The following is a 22,473-nucleotide window of genomic DNA, read 5'->3' as shown; positions in this document are numbered from 1 at the left end:
AAGTGCTGCTATTTGCAGAAGTAAACAATGTGTAAAAAGCACTTCTCTCTTTGAATATTTTTCAATTAACTGTAGTAATTGTGGAGGTTTCATGGTTCTAGTGGCAGGAAACCCATCAACAAATAAGGCAAGTGGGGTTTTGTAGTGTCCTTTTTAACTGCAAAACTTGTCTCATGCCTCATATTATCTGCGTGGTCAAATGAAAACTTGAATATAAGCAAGATAACTCTTCGATAACTTATCCAAGACACTTCATCTTACGATGGGTTGCAAGATATTTTGACTCATGGGTCAACAGGAAAGAGAAATTTCTGAGAAACAGCAACAAACTAAAGGGGCTGTCAAAATAGGCTCAAAAATATTTAAGTATATTTATTATTGACTTAATGGTGATTTAAATAATTCATTTTAATTGCTTGATTTGAAATCGCTCCATCTTTTCATAGCTTCACAACCCATATGCGCATCTTTCAGTCATGGCCTGACCTTTTCTATTCCAGCTATTTAATTAACACAGTGTAATATTCTGTGTGAATTATTCTTGTTTGCAGGATATGGTATTGGTTAAATTTGTTAATGTAAAGGAGCAGTGTATTGTTGATAAACTGTTGGAAACCAAATTAGCTTTATCTTGCAGCTAGCTGATTGCATTATTTCACTCATGGGTATAATACTCCCCTAAATATGCTAATTTCACTCTTTTCTCCGTGTGGTGACATTTTTACTGTTCTCATTACTGACATTTGTAATATTTGAGGTGGGGAAATTTTTCTTGCTTTAACCTCATTATAATGTAGCTAAAGAGATTTGAATATTATCAGATGAAATGCACATATATTCAGGCAAGCAGAAAGGTTATTTTCTCTCCTGGCCCATAACTTTCATGTCTATAGCAGGTCTTGCATGGACAGAATGACACCTAGATCCAAACTGTGATACAGATGCCCATGCAGGTACTAATTGCCTGAGCACAATAGTGTATCCATTGGTAGGTGCCTTCATTTCCAACCTGCAAGCTCTGAGGTGGTTGTGTGACCATATTCCTGCCTGTCTGCCTGTGTCTGACCTAAAACATTCAGGAATTCATCTTAGGAGGAGTTGGTCACCTGGAGCTCTGCTAGACTAGTGGCTAGACAAAAATTACATGGCTGAGGCTGTTCTTGCTTCCAAATTCTCTTGCCATCCCTGAGGCAGGCCTGGTGGATCTGCTTGCAGGTTGGCACCTGCAGTGTGCCGATTTAAGATTGGCTTTTTAATATAAACTGAGGCTTTGATGGTTTGTTACCACCTTGGGGCATCTGCAGAGTCTAGTTCAGCTAAAACACATCTGTCATGTAATGTTGTGCTCAGCAGTCCAGGAGAGCATCCCCCTGTGGGGCAACCCCCAGTTCCTAGCACATTAGGAAGGGCCATTTGCTCTTTCCTGTCACCATGGTTTTGCTCTCCGTGTTACATACTTCAGAGAGTCAATGAATGCCTGGGTCCCCTTGGTTCTTACACCTCTCTCCCAGCAGCTCCTAATGTCATGTATAAATCTTGTCCTTTCTTGTGTCAACTCATACCTTGCAATGTGACAAGCAGCAAGTCATTGCATAGCCCATAAAGGTTAGAAGCATTTTGGCACAAAATGGGCAGAACCCAAAATTAATTCAAAGATTGAAAAGTAGTATTTTGCAGAGTCTGAAAATTCCTTCCAGGATCTAAAAAAAGTTGTCTTTACCAGGGATTTCCATCAATTTCCAGACTTCAGCTGGAATTGTGACAGTGCAGTTTCAGAGCTGCCATAAACAACACTGGTGTGGCAGGGATCTGTAATGGTGAGTTCTTTATACCTCATCTTGAAAAACACCTCTGAAGGTGAGCCTGTGAGGTGTGAGCAAATCCCGTTCTTCCTTCCTCAAGTTTTGACATCGTTTCTATTCTAGTTGCTCAGGAACAGGTTGGTTGAAATCTGCTCTGGTTTGGGCACCTTCCAATCTGTGTATTCATTAACACATTTTCTTGCCTTTCTTTTTTATTGGGAAGTATGTAAACTCCAGCTCTAATGTCATACAATGATTTCCTTGTTCTTCAGGTTTTACAGTGCTTCCTTTTTTTTAGAATCAACAGGAAGCAAAAATACAGACCAGACCCATCTTTAGCTTATGAAAGCAGAGCAGTTTTAAAGTCAAACTTCAGTGTTTTCCAGTGGGGAATTGATTTATACCTTTTGATTGCAGACTGTGTATATTCCCACTGCAGAGTGACCATTGTAGTGTAGATGATTCCAGGTTTGTGGTGAGACAGAGCCCATTGTAAGATTCTCTAGGGAGAGGTGGGATCTTCCACCTTTTCTTGTGGAGTCTACCTTTGTGGCTGGCTAATGAAAGACATGTCACTAGATTACCTGTACACCATACTGCAGGTTCTTTACTGCAGCTCTCAAAAGGAATATGCAAAAGTCACATCTGACCTGGGCTTTGAGCACATTTAAAGCATTCTGTGCTCCATTTCTGCTTGTTCTGCCATTCATCACCTTCTTAATGATGAACATGTAAGTGATGATTGTATCTTTGAGGGGGAGGTGGAAGCTACATGATGTCTTTCATCAAGGTAATTTAGTTGGCTACTTCCCTACCTCACTTTAGCCTTCAGGCTCCATGTCTTAGACATTTTAGGGAGTTTGTGTTGGAACTCCAGCTTCAGCAGACTACTGCCCCTGTGTTGTCTCATTTTATTATTTTATTATGACCCAGATCATATCGATTAATGTAAAAATATTGCTTTGCTTTGACATAATGCCAAGAATACACTTGACCAAAACAGCCCACAAAAATGTGAACTACCAAGGTTTTCTAATTTAGTTTTCAATCTTAACACGTTCATGGTTAGTTCTGGTTTTTAATATAACTATTAAACATAAACTCTTCTTTAGCTGAAAAAGCACAGCCTTTTTACATAGAAGCTCATATTTCACAACTTTGTAATACAATGAACTGCTTCTAGTGATGTCAATGTATCTTTAGCATTTTCCCTCCAGAGATTTCCTTTATCTTTTCTTTTTCAAATAACAACTGCCTGCGAAGTTTCTGTATCTGTAAACACCAAGACTAAATATCAGAGAAGATCAAGGATTGCAGGCCCAAGTTTCTACTCAGATCTCCATGAACTCCTGTTGTAATCAGCTGCATCTGCATTTCTGGAGACTGAAGGTGACCTTTAATTATACAACAAACTATGACAATGCTGCTGCTTTGGAATTTTGGAAGTTTCTTGCAATATGCAAAATCTACCAAAACTCAGTACTTTTCAACCTATCAGTAAATAGGGAAAACTCCTTAAAGTAGAAGAGTTTCAGTATTTTCATAGTCTTTTTAAACATTAATATCACTCAACATTGTCTGATGTAATACTAGTATTAGAAGGAATGATGTCTTTTATGTCTGGTCTTCAAAAGTATGAATTTTACATAGAATTTTAATATAACCCCCTGAACATTAGTGAAATAATAAAACTGCGAAAGGTTAAAGTTGCACTTTTATACCAAGATATCCAAACTACCTTACCATTGCTCTTTTTTAAAATACTCTTACAGAACCCAACATCTCATGTTACTATATCTTCTCCCAAGAATTTCATTGTGTCTGTGATCACAAAACATAGTTTAAACTTTATTCATATATGTCCCTGTTGAGAAAAGCACAGACAAAGAAATAATCAATTCAGTCTCTTCTTTCTATATGAAATTGCATGATAGGGTCACATTTTCAAAGACACAAACAACATTTTGTGAGCTTTATGTCCTCAATATGGACTTGATCCCAAACACCAACACAGACAATCAGGTCTTCAGACAACTCATTTGCAGAGCTCACAGCATACCTATTGTATGACAGCTAAACCTGACTAGACCAACAGAAACAAACTCCCTAATGTCTACATTGTTAATTATAGCAGAGAGGTAATTAAGTTACCCCTTGCTGCTTCCATGTAAGACAACAGGAGAACAATGGCACAGTTTGATAAGAAATGAGAAACACGTGCACCAGAGACACAAAGGACAGACCAGTACCAGAGCACCATGACTATCTCTTCTTGCTGGCACCAGAGACAATGAGAGCTGCACTGAGGCAGTCCTAGCACAAGGAAATGGTGGAAGTTTTCACCCTGTACTTCCCAATTAAAGCCTAATATCCTGTGACTCAGTTCATTTGCATAATTCTCAGGTTTTCAGGAAGAGAGGAAACCATCAGTCTTTGAAAATGAATTTCCTTAACATAACTTTGGGGTGTAAAATACTCCACTGATGTCATTTGCAGTTACTTGCGCATGGTGGCCCTGAATAAAATTCAGTTCATGAGCTGAAACTGGCAGGACTGCATTATGAACCTGCACGGCAGGATGGAGGAGAGACATCAGGCAGGAGCTGGCCTGATGGGGGGGGAAGAGCTTTCGAGGAAGAGCTTGGGGCATTTAGGGGAAGAATTTCCTAAACGTGTGCTTGAGATGATGCACTGTCATTTAGAGCGGCGGGGGGAGGTCCCTCCCAGAGCTGTGTTCTGGGCTCAGCCCCTATTCCCCCTTAAGGAGTCTGGCCGCAATTCCCGTTGCTTTATCGGAAGGGCAAGATGAGGTTTGGGCATGGCTCCCACTCCTATCTTACTTCACGTCTGAAGTCACTTCAACTTCCTGTAAGAAAAACTGTAAGATGCTCAGCCCTGCCGCAGGAGCACTGGAAATTGAGTCCAAATTCCTCATTCAGCCTCTTTCTCTTCTTCCTTTGCCTGCCTTCCTTCTGCAGTAGCAGTCTTGGAGAGGAAGGAAGGCTGTGTTGGCTGCAGGCTGCCAGACTGAGCTGTGGCTGCCAGTCTGACAAGTGCAGACTGGTCTGTCCAGAGTCTCCATGCAACTGCCACCTCTCCTTCAGTAACAAAACATCTGCACATCTGGGGTAGCTGCCACCTCTCCTTCAGTAACCAAAACATCTGCACATCTGGGGTAGCTGCCACCTCTCCTTCAGTAACCAAAGCATCTGCACATCTGGGGTAGCTGCCTGCTGGCTGTGTGCATTCACAGCATTAACATTCCCACAGCCAAAACTAATAGCAACAGCAATAGCTGGCTGGCAGGTAATACCTAGATGTTGGTGCAGCCAATCCTGAAAACTACACATGTATATTTGGAGGCATTCTGTTTGCCCAGAGGAGGCTGATTACAGTGCCTAGTGTTGTAATCACATGCAGATTATTTAAAGTTGGTTTTTTAATTTACAGAATTAATGTACTGTGAAACTATTAAGTCTGACCTCCAAAGCAAGTCACTTATATTTGGTTTGGGGAGTTTGCTCATCTTCCTCCATACATTCTCTTTTCCCACTCCTGGTTGTTGAATAGTTAAGATTCTGGAGGTTAGGTGATTTTTTTTTACTCCCCTGGCTGCTCTGTATTAATGTACTCAAAATGTAATTTTTAAATTTTATTTCTTAATTTTTTTTAAAATAAAAGAAGTAAGGAAAAGGGAGCATTACAGATTTGCTAGAAAAACAATTTGATGATGCATGTACCAAATACATTACCAGGATTTCCTTGTACTCCTTATTTTAGAAAATAATTTTAATACCTCTCAATTAAATCTCATATTTAAGCAGCAGGGTGTTTTGGCAGAAGCCAACTGCCACGCACTAATGAACTCTTATAATTTGCTAAATTATTTTAAATGAATGACAGTACATTTAGCTTTTTAATGACTGTACATTTAACTTCTGAACAACTTTGATCAAGTCCACTTTTAGTTAGACTGCCTGCTGTGCTAAACTCTTAATTCCCAAACCCTACTCAGTTATTCAGAAAAATTGTTAATCAGAAACATTAAATTATTTTCTGTTTCAGAAGCACAAAGTCTACTGGAGAGTACTTGGCCAATTCATTACTTTTCTTTTACCTGCCCTCAGTGCTAAGTCTGGATGAGGCTTAATGTTTGACAGTACTTTGTGTAAAGACAACTGGAGAGCTTTCTTTTTTTTTTAATTGGGAGATCTCTATTTTGCCAGGTGTCGCCTTTCTAAAGAACACCTATGTTTTTTGCCAATTATATAAGCTGCCACAGTTACAAAACTTGAGCTTAAACTTGGTTCATTTTTTCAGTTCCTGGTTGGATTCTGTACATGCCTTGAGTAAAGTCAAAACATGAGACAAATTATTCCTGCTTCCTTTTGTGCTGTGAAGTCACACCATTTGTTGAGCCTGATAGAAAGAGCTAAGCTGAAGTATTCCTTTTCTCTTGTGGATCAGAGTACAACTGAGAAAATGAAGACTCCCACAGAGCTTTTCTTTTTCAAGGGAATATGCATTTCCGTTCTTTCCTGCTACCCAATCTCCCCTAGGAATTTGATATTTAATGCCTAAGATGTGCAATGGATATTTTTCTTCTTTTTATTTGTTCACCTTTTTCTTGTGCACATCTGTATCCAAACTGTATGTGCTTATATATGCTACACAACCTCAGGTTTTGCCTTGGACTCAATTACCATCAATCTCAGGCTAAAAAATACCAAGAAGCAACAGCCCAGTTTATAAGGTTTTTGTGAAACTATGATAACAATAACTGAGGAAATTATTATTTTAAACTATAGCCCTGCTAATCTCTCTTCAGATCTTCTATCTTCAGATATCTCTTTTAATTACTTTTCCCCACTCCTACAGCATATGGTTCCATCAGAAATCTCTGTTGGTCTTGAGCAGAGTTCTCCAAATTATCATAATATCTATTTGCTGTATTATATGATATTTACCTTTTATCAAGTGTCTTTTCTCTAGCAGGCACTTAGATATGCATGACAAGTGTTATAGGGAAAGAATTACATTTAGCTGACTCTGTTCTCACCAAGAAATATACAAAGGCAAATCAAGACACAGATTCTTCACACAGATCTAGCAAGAATCTGCATTTGTCTTTGCAAAAATCCCTAATGTATATTTATTTAAGTAGTTAAATTTTCTAAAATGTTTCAGATGTCACTGTACATTATATGTATTGTATGTGATTATCTATATCAGGAGAAGATATATACTTATTTAACAAAGATTTTAATACTGTTTGAAGATAGGAATTATTAGCATCTTAGCAAGACAGACTGTCCTCTTTCGTTTTTTCTTGATTTTTAGGGAAATATGTTTAAAACTGAACATGGTGACATGACAATCATTCAGTAGAGGAGAGGCTATTTAGCCTAATTGTGATTTTTTGTTTGCCAGTAGCCTACTCTCCCAGTAGGTTCAGCTATGAGCTTCCCTCTGTGTGTGTATGCCCTGTGGTTAAAACCACACCTTGCAAAAGCATGATGTGCATGTGGAAATCACATTAGAAAGCCACACAGAATCAACAGTAGGCTTCAAAGAGTCTTCCTGTCTCTTCCAGTAAAATTTCTGCTTTTGTAGTACATCCCAACTGTTCATTGAAGTTACAGGATAAACCTGAAACTTTTGCAATAAAAGTCAGCTTTACAAAATCCTCCAAAAAGGTGTCACTGGTTTCTTGCATTTATTTGCATTTACATCCTCTAAAATACTTAAATGCAGTGCCCTTAAAGCAAAAAAAGCCCTGAGTATTTAAAAAGACAGCCATGCAGTGATGAACATGGCCTAAGCAGAAGTGATTTCATTTTTATGAGCTGGAAAATCTGAAAGGTAGGTAAGGCCTGCCAGCTCCCACATGGTGAAAGCACCTCTGTGCAATATTATAATTGCACTGGTGAAAGACAGAAGTTTTATAAACCCCCTGGGAGTGTTCAGATCTGGACCAAGTCTCGTGTTAGCTCTTGACCAGAATGGCTGTGAATAAACATGCTGAGCTTTCCCCTCTTGCCATGCCTCCAGGCAGCTCCTGGTGGCTGCAGCACGTGCCCTGTGTCTGCAGATGGCCTTTCTGCCTGCTCTGGAGCTGCTCCCCCAGGTGTGCCAACCTCTCCTTGGGAAGCCCAGAGCCTCCTCAGGGGTGGGGAAGAGCATATGGTGAGCCATACGGTCCCTGTGAGGCTCCTTATGTCCTGGTTGTGTCAGCTGCTGGGTGTGAGACTGAAGGCCAAGTGTCAGAGACATCCCTGTGTCACAGCAACACCATCCTGTCAAGTGTTGCTCTGCCTAGGAGAGCAAATGTGGAAAACAAACCAAAATCCAAGCTCCCTCCTGTCGTCTGCCTTAGGAAAGAGAAGCCATTTAAAATTTTTATGTTCCATGAAGATGAAATACCAGAGGTCTTTAGTTTTAAAGCTTCACAATGGAGTTTTCATGAGGGAAAAGTGAGGGATTTGGTTTCCCTGGAAGGTTGTGGAGTAAGAGACCCATTGACTCTAGGAAAGCCCAGCCTCAATACCTCCCACTGAGTTTGTGTCAAGATAGCAGCCTAATTTAGAAAACCAAAAAGCACAGCTATGTGGGAGTATAAACCCTGTCAAAAGAGGAGGGACCCAGAAAAGTTACCAAGAAGATACAGCACACAGCATGCACAGGACACCTCTTACTCCTGTCATTCCCGCTTCAGCATTCATAGATTTATTTTGGATTTTTGTTGCATTTAAATTAATACTGAAAAACTTTTCTCAGTGACATTGTTCCCAGTGGGTCATCTTGTGTTTCCCCCAGCTGGCTCCACAGGATTGCCCCATGTGCCACTGGATGGTTCTCTGCTATCTCCCATACATGGGGAGGAATGACAGGCAAAATTAGCACCCAGAGGGGAAGGAAATTTTCTTGGCCTGTATTTAACTCACCGTGTATGCCAGACCGTCATTTGACCCCTAAATACAATGATTGAATTGAATTGGTTTGTTTGTTTAAAATAAACTGCTGGAAGTCACAAGGAGCCATGTGTATCAATTCAGCATGTTAAATCTTAGCCATTATACAGATAAAAATTCTGGATGAGTTAAATTCAATAGAGGTTAAAATAATGAATGGAATTTTTTATGATCTGAAGCTATAGTCCACCTCTTCTGCTCTACAGAGATGTCATTCCTTTTAAAAAACTCCAGATTTTCCCTCTGAATATCTCCCTAAAGAAAAGTTGTTCTGAAAGTGCTGAGTTAATTCAAGATTGCCAGCATTTCAGCTTGACAGTTTCAGTGGGACATATAAATGTCTAAACAGCAAAGGAATAAATGGAAATCTTGGGTTAGTTTAGTTCTCGGATTGGCATCATTTCCTTTTTTCTAAAATTCTGTTGATGAAATTTTAAAACACTTCAAAAATACCTGCTGATTGGTTGTGCTACTGTTCCTCAGTTTAAAGAGAACACATGGAGAGCCCGTTTTTGCTACCTCTGACAATATACTACAATTTTGGAAAGAATCCCATGCAGAAAAACTGCTACTCATTAAATTTATGTTCTCTAAACTCTGAACATTATTTGCAGGTTTGTTTTATTGTTAGCCTATTTCTAAGCAGTTTGGCTACAGTGCTATATTGCCTAATATACAAGTGAAAATTCTAAGCATGTGCCTATTTTTATTTTTTGCTTTATATTTTATGTGCTAATACAAAGCTTTAAACATTAATTTTAGTTCTTCCAGTCTTTGCAGTTGTGTCCAGTACAACTTTGATTTTTAAAAAAATCTACAAATGTAATAAAACAATCAGTCATAAACAAAGGAGGTCTTAGTTCTTATTTTTTTCTGTCCCATTGAAGATGAAAGGTAAAACTTCATGTATGATAAATCATCCCCATCTGTTTTTTTTTTCCTTTATGTAGATGAAGATGTCAAACCATTTACTCCTGAGAAAACCAAGGAAATTGTGATGTCTCTACAGCAACCTGCAGTCTTCTGTAAGATGGCTGGCAACTGGCCAGCCCTGCACTGGAATGTGGAATACCTTTCTGCTGTGTTGGAGGGAAAGACAATCCAGTTTAGGCTGGGCCTGAAGACAGTGGATTTAGGTGAGAATGAGGTGGACAGGCATTAATGTCACAAGTCTCTTTTCCAGGTCCTGCAATTATCTGCCTTTTCATTATAACTGTTCTTCCTCTAATGTATTGCTTTTCATTGCAGGCTTTGTTTTTAGGAATGGGATCTGGCCAGCAGCAGAACTCTCCCTTCTCTTTCTCATGTGTTTATTCTCAGTAGGAGGTGTGGTGGGTAACACCAGCATTTAAGAACCAAGTCTCTCAGTGTTCCTTCCTTTCTTTGTAGTGTGTGTGTTTGGTCCCAGTCTTACACATGATTAGACTGTTCACATGAGCTGAGTTTCCATATCCATATGCCTGACTGTGTTAAGAAATTAGCTAAATAATTAGCCAGACTTGGGGTATTTATCTATATGGTGGTAATTCTCACCTTCCTCCATAGGTTTTTAAGACTTAGGTGATTTTCAGTACTTTAAGGTCCTGTGATGGAAGACATGATGGAAGTATAAAGCATTAAGAAAATCATTTGACACCAGTGCAGTAATTTCACTGCTAACCCTCCAGGTTCACTCATACATCTTGGAACATGCCATGGGAGAAAGACAATTTTCCAACTGGATTTTAAATACTACAACTTCATCTCTGTCTGTAGGCACACAGTAGTGTGTCCTTGGACAGACTGAGTTTCATACCCTGGGGGGAAGACAGAAGAAACATGTTCTATCTGCTGTGTACTTGAAAGGTTCTGCACTGCTTTATCCCTGCCCTTTACAGCCTTTGCCCTCCCAATGACATACCAAAATACATTTTGCCATGCACTTTCTCCCTTCTGCCTATAAAGTATCTTTACTACCTTTAGGATCTTTTTTAACCCTTAGGCCAGAAAAATCCACTTTAAAAATATTTAATATGTCATAAGCTCTTAGACCCTACCCAACTATTCTTTCTGTAGTCTTCTAACCTTTTCAGTTGGACTTCCTCTTTCTTGGAATGCAGAGTCTGCACAAAGACTCCAGATGAGGGTCTGCCAGTTCCAGTGAAAGTGGTGGGATTACATCATACTATCTTACTTAACACTGTGAAATTTGCTTTCTTCACAGCATCATGACCATGTTATTTCATGTTCAATTTTTGCAAGAGAAGTGATGAAACAGAAGTGTTAGAGGGAAAATGCTTGGCGTGTTAGGATTTCAAAGCATTTTACCAGCATGGATTAATGATTTCTGTGCCATTCCTGGGGGGAACAGATATTATTTACTCACTTTCTACAGATGGGAAAGCTGAGGTATAGAATTAAAACCTTGGTACACATCTTCATAGCAATATCTCTGTAGTTCAGTGAGGTACCACCTAATTCTTGCACTAAGTGTGAAATGCATCCCATTGCCAATAGAGAAGGTGTAGCATTTTTTTTTAATTTATATATATATGACACATTCCTTGTTATCTATATACCTTGTTACCTTATACCTTGCTAATATATCTGAGTTGTAACACACAAGGCCTACCAGGTAAAAGAGTAGTTTTGATCCTACTCTCCATTAATTAGTAGGCACTTTTTGAGAGCCAGATGGATGTTCCAACTGGCAGAGTTTCTGATGGGTCTGATGGAGTGTTATGTAGCTAAGTGACAGATTGATGCTACCAACTGAGTAGATAAGAGTCATCACTTAACAATAACTTGTAGTCACTAGAGATACAGAGTGGATTTAAATTGGAATTTATATCTTGAAGCATCTAACTGCATTTTGCTTTTTCCTAAAGGCATTTATCCCTGTGCAGCAATCAGTTTGTCTCCAGGAGCCTCCATTATGTGGTAATGTTGGTTAGAATTGTCTTTGAGGAGATTGGTACAGCCTTCAGGGGTTATACTGTAACTGAATGAGACCTGTGATGCCATAAAAAATTTTCAATATAAGAATATATTAGTGAAGCCATTATCCAAGCCATCTCAGAGTCTGAAATAATGTAATACATTCCATGTGCCACTGTCATTTGGAAGGTGGTTGATCTCACTATTGCATGCTTAAAACTACTTTTAATGAGGGCCTCTCTTTCTTATTGTTCCTGCTAACTTTCCTAGGTGAAATGGAGCCAGTCATCTGCTCTGAGAGAGAACAGAATTTGTATTTTAGAACACAACTAAAATTGCATTGATCTCTCTCTCTCAATATTCCTTCCATATACAAGAGGTTTATTGCCTTAAGATTAGGTGGGACACTCCTACTATGGAATTGGAAATGCAGAAGAAAAAATCCACTCTCCTGCTTAAAGGCACATTCTGGTGACACTCTGAAATGGCAACATCAGATTTTCTAAGGTTATTTAGGTGAGGTTCATCTGGAAAACTCAAAATTCATGGACATCTCTTACTACAGCAACTCCTCATCTTTCTTTAGTGCCACATCTGCATCTGGATGGGTTTCCCAAGCTGAAGATTCCTTAATGTAAAAAAGTGAGAATTGCAAATGGGGAACTTGGTGGGAGTAGCAAGGATTTTATATTTGCTTTTCTTACTAGTTTGTATCTTCTGAAGCATATCAATGTGGATGGCACATTTGAAACATGGAAAAATGTGAGAGCTAGCAGTATTATCTGTATATATTATTTGTACTAAAGTGTGTTTTTTTATAGTATTCTGTCTGATTACACAAGTTAAACAGTTTGTGTTCATAAGAAAGGGAAAGAACTACAATCAGAGGACTTAGCATTGACAAAAGATACCTTCAAAGAGAGTACCAAAGTTCATTACAAGAACAGTGAAGATGCTATTAATCAGGTAATCCCTACCCATCTGGTTTTAGCCACACTAAAAGATTTATTTTTCTGATGTGGGATAAGGGATAGGCCAAAGCTTCAGAAGTTTTGTTTCTGACAGAGAAAATGTGGCATTACAGCCGTTGTGTCTGATGGCTATCTGGAGCACACCAGCACAAAGAAGAAGAAAACTTACACAGAATTCACTTCTGTATGCAGCCATTTCTTTTTTGACCGTTTTTGGTGGTTGCATAGTAAAATGAATCAACAATGAGTTTACTGTGAAGAAGCTGGAGAGAACAAGAAGCTGTCATGCTAATCAGTTTCTGAGTCACAGGATCTCTGGAGGATGTTTCTTTCACTGATCCTGGATAGAGCTGATGCTGTCAGATGTGCAGTTGGATAGGAAAGGGCTGCAACTTGACCATCTTGCCAAGAGGTTTTATCACTAAGGATGGCAAAAGAATTCAGATCTCTGAGGTTTGATATAGAGGGAGACTGCAAAGGTGGCTGCAGAATCAGTTGCTGAATAGGAGGCTGAAAATACAGTACAAATACTGTACACTGACTAAATGTTGCATAAAGCTGAGATATGAAGTGGTTACTGGACTTGGATGTGCATGGCCAGGTTTTTTTGTTTGTGAATATGCCTGTGCTTTGTTGTAGTATGAAGTGGCTATTCCTTGCTTGGATTATTTAATTCCCCAGCAGCTGTGAATAGGGGTTTGATTTTCTTTAAAGAAATGGAGAAGATATTTCACTTGCATTCTTAATGGAGCTTTAGGTGTTTTCTAAGGCTATTACACCTTTTTTGTCTACATTTTCCTTAGTACACATTGCAAACACTCTGAGAAGAACAGATGTTGGCAACTGTCAGTACCAGACCTTAACTAAGGAGGAGAGCTGCTTCTCTAAAACCCACGTTTTCCTTCTCTCCTTCCCTCCAATTTCCATTTGTGGTATTAGGGGAAAGTAGAGGACTGTTATACTTTCAGGTACCATGTCATCAGACAGAACTGGCAGCCTACTTTAGACTTGCATGGCTTAATCTGCAATTTGTCAATCACTAAACACCCTCAGCTTTAAATCATTAAGTATTAGCAAGCTGGTTAATAATGTTCTTGCTTTCTGTTGCTCATTGCTAACATTTTCACCCTTGTTGCAGCCTACAACCTACAAACCCATTTAAGCAAACTGTCTAGATTGCCCAAATGTGTTTTTTATTACTATTTATTTTTCCATAAGCACCCACACCTTGGTACTGAATAAGGTATAAATCAAACCAAGAACCCTGCCCTGAGGAGATTGTATTCTACAAGATAGTCTTGCCTTTCATAGTTGGATTTTTTTTAAATGAAACTGAGAGTGAAATATGCTGTGAGGTAGAAAGAGCATATTTCTTGCCTTTAAAACATTTGCTTCTGAGTTATCTTGGAAAATAGGCAGTGTCCTAAGAGTGTCATGAAGTGAAAAAGTGTCCTCTTTTTTTCTCATGAAAGGAATACAGATATTGAGGCACCCTCAGTAGTGCCTCTTTTGTCTAATCTTTCTGTCAGACCACCTTATAGTAAAATGATAAACATTGCATTAAAACCTGGGTATCAGGAGAGGGACTGCAACACAGATATGGGATCCAATACAGAGGGTTTTGGTTGTGATTTTGTGACTTGCAAGTGATTTATATGTCTTGTATGCAGTCCTTAGGTAGGGAGCCTATCCACTGACACTTTTAGGTAATGATTTGATAGTAGTGGGAAGGAAACTACTACCTATGCTACTACAATGGAAAATAATAGTGATAAAGGTTTGTAAAAGCTGTATGAGACTCTGTGAGAACTGCTGCAGTAACGAAAGTGGTAAAGAACCAAGAGCTGCTGCTGCACAGCAGTGAAAGGATCCCATTTCTGTGCAGCTCTATGCAAGTTACACAAGATTAAATTGCAGCTCTGTCATTGTCATTCATGCAGGCTGCAGTAATTTTTCCCCAGTAATAGTTATAGTAAAGTAATATTTTTTTTAACACTGGGTAAGTCTCTTTGAAGATGGCACAATTAGTGGTGGCAGGAAATGAAGATCTCTGATTAACTGCAATTAAAATATACTGTGATGTGGGTTACTTTACAGGCCTTCCAAGTGACCTGACCTTGAGCTGAAAGGCTGTATCTGTCAGCCTGACCAAAGCATGCTGGGAGCAAAACCCTGCTGGTAAACACTTTCTGTGTCTGCCAAGGAACACTGCAATATGCTTTTGTCAGTCCCAAATGAAAAATAAGGGCACACAGCATTTTAGATGGATCATTGGCAGCATCTGTGTGGTTCCATACCTCACTTTCTATGCATGACCACACTGGTTTGGTCATTGCTTCAGGGAAAGGGTAAGACAAACATGTCCATCTGCATAAATCTATGGAGACAAAATAAAGGCTACAGAAATACTTGATGTGCACATTTGCAGCTCACACTTAGGAAGGGAGATGAAGCAAAGCTGTTTAGTGAACTTGGGTGTGTTATTGAGTTACTGTGCTGAAGAACAACACTAACTATTGGTCTGCTTTTGTCTCACAGCAAGTTCAAGGTAACAGCCATTCAATTAAACCTTAATGAAAAAGCAATAGTCTCAGACTTTACTTATGAATTAGGTCATGAGAACCATTTTATTGACCAGAGTCAAGCTACCTAGTCAGATTTGTATCTGATGTTCCATTTAACCACAGCTGAGAGGACCTGTATTATTTTTACTGGTTCTATTGTCAATGCTCATGTAATATTTGATTTTTCTTTTGTTGCTCTAGTTCCCCAGTTTGAAACCAGTTGTAGCTATGTGGAAGCTACACTTGAGGAGTTTTTGGCTTGGAGTTGTGGGCAGCCTTCTTGTCTCTCTGGACCATTCAGTTGTTATGATTACTCCAAATACTGGGCTTACGCTGACTACAAGTACATTGCCAGGATATTTGAAGACAAGCCAGAAATTTTCCAGGTAAAACATTATCTCTTTCCTAGTTGAACCACTGCAAATTATCTAATGTAGCTTCTGAAACCTCTACTGCTATCCCTCTCTGCTCCTTTGGCCACTTACTTTAAAATTCTGAAATAAAAGGTATTAGCTCTCAGGCAAACTGAAATCTGCCAAGTGGCAGCCATCAAAGTTCTGGGTCTCCTTATAAATTTAGAAACACCACCCCAAGTGACAAAAAATAATTACCAGCCTGGCATTACTCTCTTCCCATTTAGGCCAGATCCACCTAACACCCAAATGGTACCCAAATTAACAGCTCCACTCAGGAGGGAGGATTGATGGCATGTATTTCATTGTAGTAACAAGGCTGTAACATGGCTTTGCTCCATGTTTTGCCTTGTGGCTCATTTTCTTAAGTAGCTTAGCTCCTTTCCTTAATATAATTAGATTAACTGTTTGTGAGGAGGAGAGATTCTGTGGAGGCAATAAAATACAGGAAGTAACCTGTCCATGGAAGTATGCAATTACCATACACAGTAGGACAGCTACCCAAGGTATTTCCTTTTATGTTCTCTGTGCCTATCTCCTATTTCCATGTCTTGCTTCATCTACATTCCTGCTACTTCTCCTTGCAAATTGTAAGAGGGCAAAATTAAGGATAGCTATACAAAAGGTGTACTTCTTCAAAAGATATAAAGAAAGAGTAAGTAAAGCCTTATTCATTTCTATACTTTGAAAGGTGAAAATGGAATCATAATTCCCTGTAAAATCACTGTATCACTGGGGTGACAATGAGTATGAACTGATAAGCCCTCTCAAATTAATTATTTCCTCAGAAAGCATTTCCCATGTTCCTCATATGTATTTTATTCTTTTGTGCCAGTAAAACTGGTGTCTTTCAGTGATCAGTCTTTTTAAGGCTTTCAGACTTTTCCGACTTTCCATTGGGCCCGAAGGTAAGGATTGGGCACAGAGATCATCTTACCTTTCTTTCCCCCTTCCCTTCCTGAACACGCTGAAACATAACCAGCATCATATAACCTTGGGCTGGTTTGTGTTGTCTGAACTAAACTGGGAGATCCAGAGATGTTTCAGGCTTCCCCAGATCTTTGCATAACTTTCTCTGTGGTCCTGTCTAGGTCTTCTCTTTTTCTGCTTCCACAGACAGCATTTCCATGATATGTCTTCCAGCACAAGCCAATAGCAGCTCAGAAGTCCTGAATATCCTTCTGCTTCCTTCACACTTGAAGGAAACAACCATTTTTCTGCCTCTTTCTTTTCCTTGCCCCCATTCAAGAACAAAGTTGGGCCTCCAGGAATTGCATTTCTGTGCAGGTGCCATGCCACAACCTGATCACCTGACCTAACACACAACAGATTGTACTGCAATTTTAGAACAGACACACGTAATGGTTATGCCATGGATTTTTTTGAAAAGCAGAATCTGGGAAGGAAAGACTTGGTGGTGTTATGCAAGCAAATATGGTGTGTGTCATCTGCCATTTTCACAGGCATGGGAGAGAAATGCATCCATCAGTTCCACACTCACATGGCTTTTGAAACACTGCTACAAAATTTATACCAGCCAAAGGAGTTCTTTGTAGAAATTCTCTTCCATTCTTGTGTGAATTTGATGACAATTCCTTTTTTTTCCTTCTAGATTTTATTTAGATTTACGTGAGGTTATTTGAAGGGGAAAAGAAGGCCAACTGCACTGTTATTTATAGTGATTAATAGGGCCATTTAGAAGTTGTTTGAAATTTAGATTGCACTGTTTATCATTTACAGTTGTGTGGGCTAAGGTAATGATTCCATTATTCTAATCTATGAGCAATATCTAGCATCTTACATTTTTTGTTCAGTTGATATTTCATTACAGAATTTGAGATATAAATCAGGAGCAAGATACATGCATGAAGTTTAAATAGAAATGAGACCTTTTAAAGTGACATACGGGTACAGATTAACTTCATTATAAGCAGCAAATGAAATAAATATATATTACAAGTAATGTGCCATCTGTTATGGTTGGAACACCTTTTAGTGCATTTCTTCTCACTGTGGCTTTTTATTGTAGAAAAGGAACCTAGTGTGACAAGATTTCAGTAATACTACCAGTTCCTTTTCAGTTCATTGGTTAAAAACTATTTTACCCATAATTGCTTCAACTATTTACTACAGCAGGAGCATTTTCAAAAAGTTCTTTTAAATCTGATATTGATTATGTGTGCTTTCTTTTCACTTAAATTGTAACAAAATATAAAAACTATTTAGGTGTGAGATTAAAGTGTAGAAATGGTGCTACACTTAACTTTTTCACTGAAGTAGTTGTATTGAATTTCAAATTTTATGCCTGCTGAAATCTATAGGAGCAACTTTTTCTTTTTGATCTTTTGCTGTCTTTGACAAATGTTTATATTACACTTCTGCATTTTTTTCAAATGATATCTTTAAAATCAATAACTCTGAAATTCAGAATCTTTAGCAACACCTAATTTTTGGGAAGGCTATCACTCACTTTGAGGGTCTCCCGATGCAGAATCGTGATGAAGTCATCCTTATAATGTCTAGGTGTTGTTTTCCTCATCCATAGATCTTAAAAAAGGATAGTCATCCACCTGTCTGCAAGCAGCAAGCTTACATACTTAAATTAGGACTCCTAGACTCCTATTTTCTCTTTATAGACAGCAGAAAGAGAGAGGCTTTTCCAAGGCTTGATTGAGAGTGCTTTGACTAGAGCAGGAGCCAAGATTAAATTAGGTTCCTAAAGTTAGGTGATGTGAATGACCCCAAAGTGCTTTACTGAAATGGAACAAATACCATTATCTTCCTTTTCAAGATGGGAAAAATAAAACTCGGAGATGAAGCGATTTGCCCAAGACCATCAGGAAGCCAGAAACTTAATCTCTGTTTCCTAAGGCTCAGTCTGGGGCTCCAGCCAAAAGGTGCCAGTATCTCTGGCCAGTATTCCTCAAGTGCTTTCCAATAAACAAATGATCAGGCCCTGCAGGTGGCAGGGAGAGCTGTAGATACATGGGAAAGCTTTATCCAAGCTACACAGAACCATTCTGCAAACCCCTTGGATTGTCTGAAAAATGCCTCACTGTGCCTCTTTCCAACTGTCAGCCCCAAGGGATTGCTTGTGTGAGGATCAACAGACTGGAAAGATCCAGCACTGTGTTCATAATATGAGCACACCTGTTCTGCCCTTTCTTACCCTGTCATCAAGTTGTTTTAAGTTCACTGCCTCTGCAGTTGCAATTGTGTCCATTAAATAATAAGAAACTTAACCTGGCATAACACTGGGTCACAGATGGGGTAAAGCCTGTGTTCCCAGACTACGTGGAGAAAGCTGAAATAGGAGCAAGGAGAGAGCAAAAATTCCACATAGATTATCAATCGCTTGAAAAGGGAATAGGGATTTTTCTTTCCTTTCATTATCTTTTTAAGTGCCATATAGAAGAATTTTTCAAAAAGCAATCCTGAGCTTGGGTGGATGGTTAAGGGTGGAGAAAGAAAAAAAAAGAGTGTTTCAAAAGGAAAAGAAGCCCCATGAGAATTTGGGCAGCCCTTCTGTAGAGCAAATGAGTAACTTGAGTGATATGAAAGGTGGGGATGAGAATTTTGGAGGAAGGGAAACAGACTGTGCATGCTTCAGAACCCAACCAGGGAAAAACAGCTGCAGTGGATAAAGAGTGATGAGCAATGGAAGGAGAAGACAGGAGACTCTCAGAACTAAGGATAGGATGTCAATCAGTTCAACAGCTTACATAAATAAACCTTTTTGTTGCTGTAGGATGTAAGGTGGTCTGACTTTGGTTTTCCTGGAAGAAGTGGAAAAGAGAGCACACTGTGGATTGGTTCTGAAGGAGCAAACACCCCCTGCCACTTGGACTCCTATGGCTGCAACTTGGTCTTGCAAGTACAAGGAAGGTAACAAGTGTACATACAGTAAATACAGGGGAGAGCTATACTGTGCATAAAGTTAGTTTTGGACTCTTTTTAGTATTAATTCTAGGTTCTGATTATTTCAGTTTTCTGAGTTCTCAATGATTGAAGTGCATAATAATGGTTCTACAGGAAATGGCAGAACTTCAGGGCATTCTGAAGTTGACACAATTTTATTTTCTAGTCTGTGTGTAATATGGTCCAATTATAAACACTTTAATCTTCCTAGTAGTTATGAATTCAGGAATTTGGAATTAGGAGATAAAAGAGTTAAAAATAAAAAAAACCCAAACAAAATAGAAATAAACTACTTTAGACTTTTACAATATTGTCTGTGCAAGAGCCTCTAATAGCCTGCTAGAATTAATTTAAAAGGGGACCATCAGGATGGGAGCAGCCAGCTGTGAGCAAAGTTGAAAGGGACATTTGAGGCTCCAAACTCATTTGGGAGCATGTGGCTGTTGCTGTATCTTTCTGCCTGTTTGCATGCTGTCTTTTTTTTTTTTCCATTCTTTTTTTTTTCTCCTTTCCTTGTATATTGGCTTCAGGGTTGGTGGGGTTTTTTTGGTTTTTGGGTTGTTATCTATTATTGCTAGAGTAAGTGCTAGAGTAACAGAACAAGTTGCACACACTTTCTATGGTTGATAGTATAGAGTGGAAGGAGAAATTTGCTAGGAGTTTTTCTATGGGATTAATTACTCTGCCATTTTATAGAACAGTAAGACTGTGGTGGTGTGATTAAGGTGCAGGATTGGAAGTCAGGTGTGTTGCCTTTTAGCTGAGCAGCATCACATGCTGACTGGCTTTAAGGCCTGAGGCAAATGAATTTGTCATCATCTTATCCCTAAGAAGGGTAACTCTGTGTAGGGTTTTCATTTATGTTTGCAAACAGCCTTGAGGTCCTTGGGTGGATATGCAGCAGAGATATTCTAGAAGCCTCCCTCAGCACTGCTGTGCTGCAGCCAGTCCTGTGGACTTCAGATCACATCAGTAAGCATTGTGCATTGAAGTCCAGACACTTTAGTGTATTCAGGAGCCAGAAATCTCAATGAAAACCATGAGACTTAAATGCCATAATCTTCTAAGGATCCACTTAAATACTGGGTGTACTAAATAAGTACAGTGATGTAGAAGACACAATACCTGCCAAGCCTCTTCAATCTCTACCTTCAGATGTTGAACTCGAGCCAGAGTTCCAGCATCATGCAGCAATTCTGTCCACCTTCCCAAGGCACTTCCTCCCCCTCAAGTAGACCAAAATCCTTTTTCCTCTCAGGGAAAAAAATCCAAAGCCCTTGCACAGCCTGAAAAGACAAAGTTGTTTTCCTCTTAAGAACAAAGCCTGTAAATAGATTGCAAACTTCCACAAGCTTGTGAATCCTGTGCTTCTTCAGAGCAGAAAAATTCCCTTTTGAGACTCACAAACAAGACAGGCTTTGTAACAGAATATAAGCTTATGCTAAACTTAAATAGATTTGCCTTTGCAGGAAAGCCAGGGACAGCTCCTTAGCCCTTTGTTGCTATCTTGAATTTCCTCCTTGCATCCCTTAGGCTTCTTAATTTTTTGCTTTATGATATTGCTTTGCCGTGAGCCTGCAGGATTAACCCTGAGCCTCCTAACCTAGTCATTCTCTGCCCCCTCAGAGAATCTAGCTTGGAGGGCAAAATAAAGTTGCAATAAGGATTGAGTTTCAGGAGAAGTGGTTTTATGCTTGCATCCAGCAGTTGCTTTGGTAATTACCAAGAAATATCAGCAGCCTATGGCACTTGCATCTGTGCTGGTCTCTGTAGTTCTGACTGTCCTGCTATTCCTATCTCTTCTGTTCCTGTCCCTTTTGGTTTTGTGCCATTTGATTGCTTTGCTCCCATTTTCAGATCTGTGACTTAGAACTGACAACCAGAAGCAGTAGACAAAATTCAAGGAGTGCCAAGGGAAAGAAAACAAAGAAAAGCCCTTTCTAGAGTCCAAAACAAAAGAGAAGAGCTACACAAGGTCTCCAGCTGTGCTGTAAAGTGCTGCCTTTACTTTTCCATTGCTTAATGCATTGGTCATGTTGCACTGTTTGTCTAGCACATCTTAAATGTAATAAATTCTCTTTGTGTATTCCTTCTGGTTATTTCTACCACCTAAAGTACTGTGATTTAAAACTTCTATTTCTAAATACCATATGTACCTGCTAAGATATTTAATTTATAATACCCATAAAACTGACACCACCAGTTCTGGCATATTCTTTTTTTCCTCTTTGATCTGGTCTATGTAAGTGAAATAGAGACATAAGCTCCTGAGGACAAAGTGTGGTCTCAGCTCTGCTTGGCCTTTGCACTGTGGTGCATTCATGTGCTTCTTTAGGCATGTAGGAGCAACGTGGCACATGAGTGCCCTCATGAGCAGAACAACCCTGTCCTGCTCCACCTGGCATTTAGTCACACCAGTAAGTTCTTAAATGCACAACCAGCTATATTTTCATCATGTGGTACTGATAACACAAAAAAAATACAGGTGTTTAAGGATACTTATGTCTATGGATGTATCTGGTTTTTATTCATTCCATCTTTGATATGGAAACATCAAGGTGATTTTTAAGAAAGGGGGGTTCACAACTCACAGCCATATAAGGAAACAGAAGATAATGTCTAACCCTTTTACTGTTGCCATCCTAAACACACCATGCCCTCCTTTCAAAACAAATACAGATTTTGAAAGCTTTTCATTCAGTGAACAAAAATACATTGTCTGTAACTAAACTATTTCCTCTAGTTTATAGAGCAATTTTTAATGCTCTGAGCATCTGTAAATGCTGCATGTAAAAAGGAGGAAGAAGAAACCAGACGGGAGAGGTTTTTTAAATTTTATCTGCCTTTAAAAATGATTGGTGAGAAGCTGTAAATCTTCTCAGTTAAAAAATTAAAAAGTGGAATATTTTAAAAACACT

At 39.1% G+C, this 22,473-nt stretch overlaps 1 protein-coding gene across 1 annotated transcript in view; it reads left to right on the top strand.

Moving 5' to 3' along the window:
• Nucleotides 1-22,473, top strand: part of HSPBAP1 (HSPB1 associated protein 1) — a 37,361-nt gene that overhangs the window by 1,376 nt on the left and 13,512 nt on the right. The window contains exons 2-4 of the mRNA XM_054636391.2: nucleotides 9,724-9,909; nucleotides 15,426-15,610; nucleotides 19,386-19,522. Coding sequence (XP_054492366.2) covers nucleotides 9,724-9,909; nucleotides 15,426-15,610; nucleotides 19,386-19,522 — 508 coding nt within the window. The remainder of the gene's footprint in view (nucleotides 1-9,723; nucleotides 9,910-15,425; nucleotides 15,611-19,385; nucleotides 19,523-22,473) is intronic.

The sequence above is a fragment of the Agelaius phoeniceus genome, chromosome 7 (assembly GCF_051311805.1).
Source record: "Agelaius phoeniceus isolate bAgePho1 chromosome 7, bAgePho1.hap1, whole genome shotgun sequence".
NCBI lineage: Eukaryota > Metazoa > Chordata > Aves > Passeriformes > Icteridae > Agelaius > Agelaius phoeniceus.
Note: the sequence above shows the minus strand (reverse complement) of the source record. Positions and strands in the feature narration are given on the sequence as shown.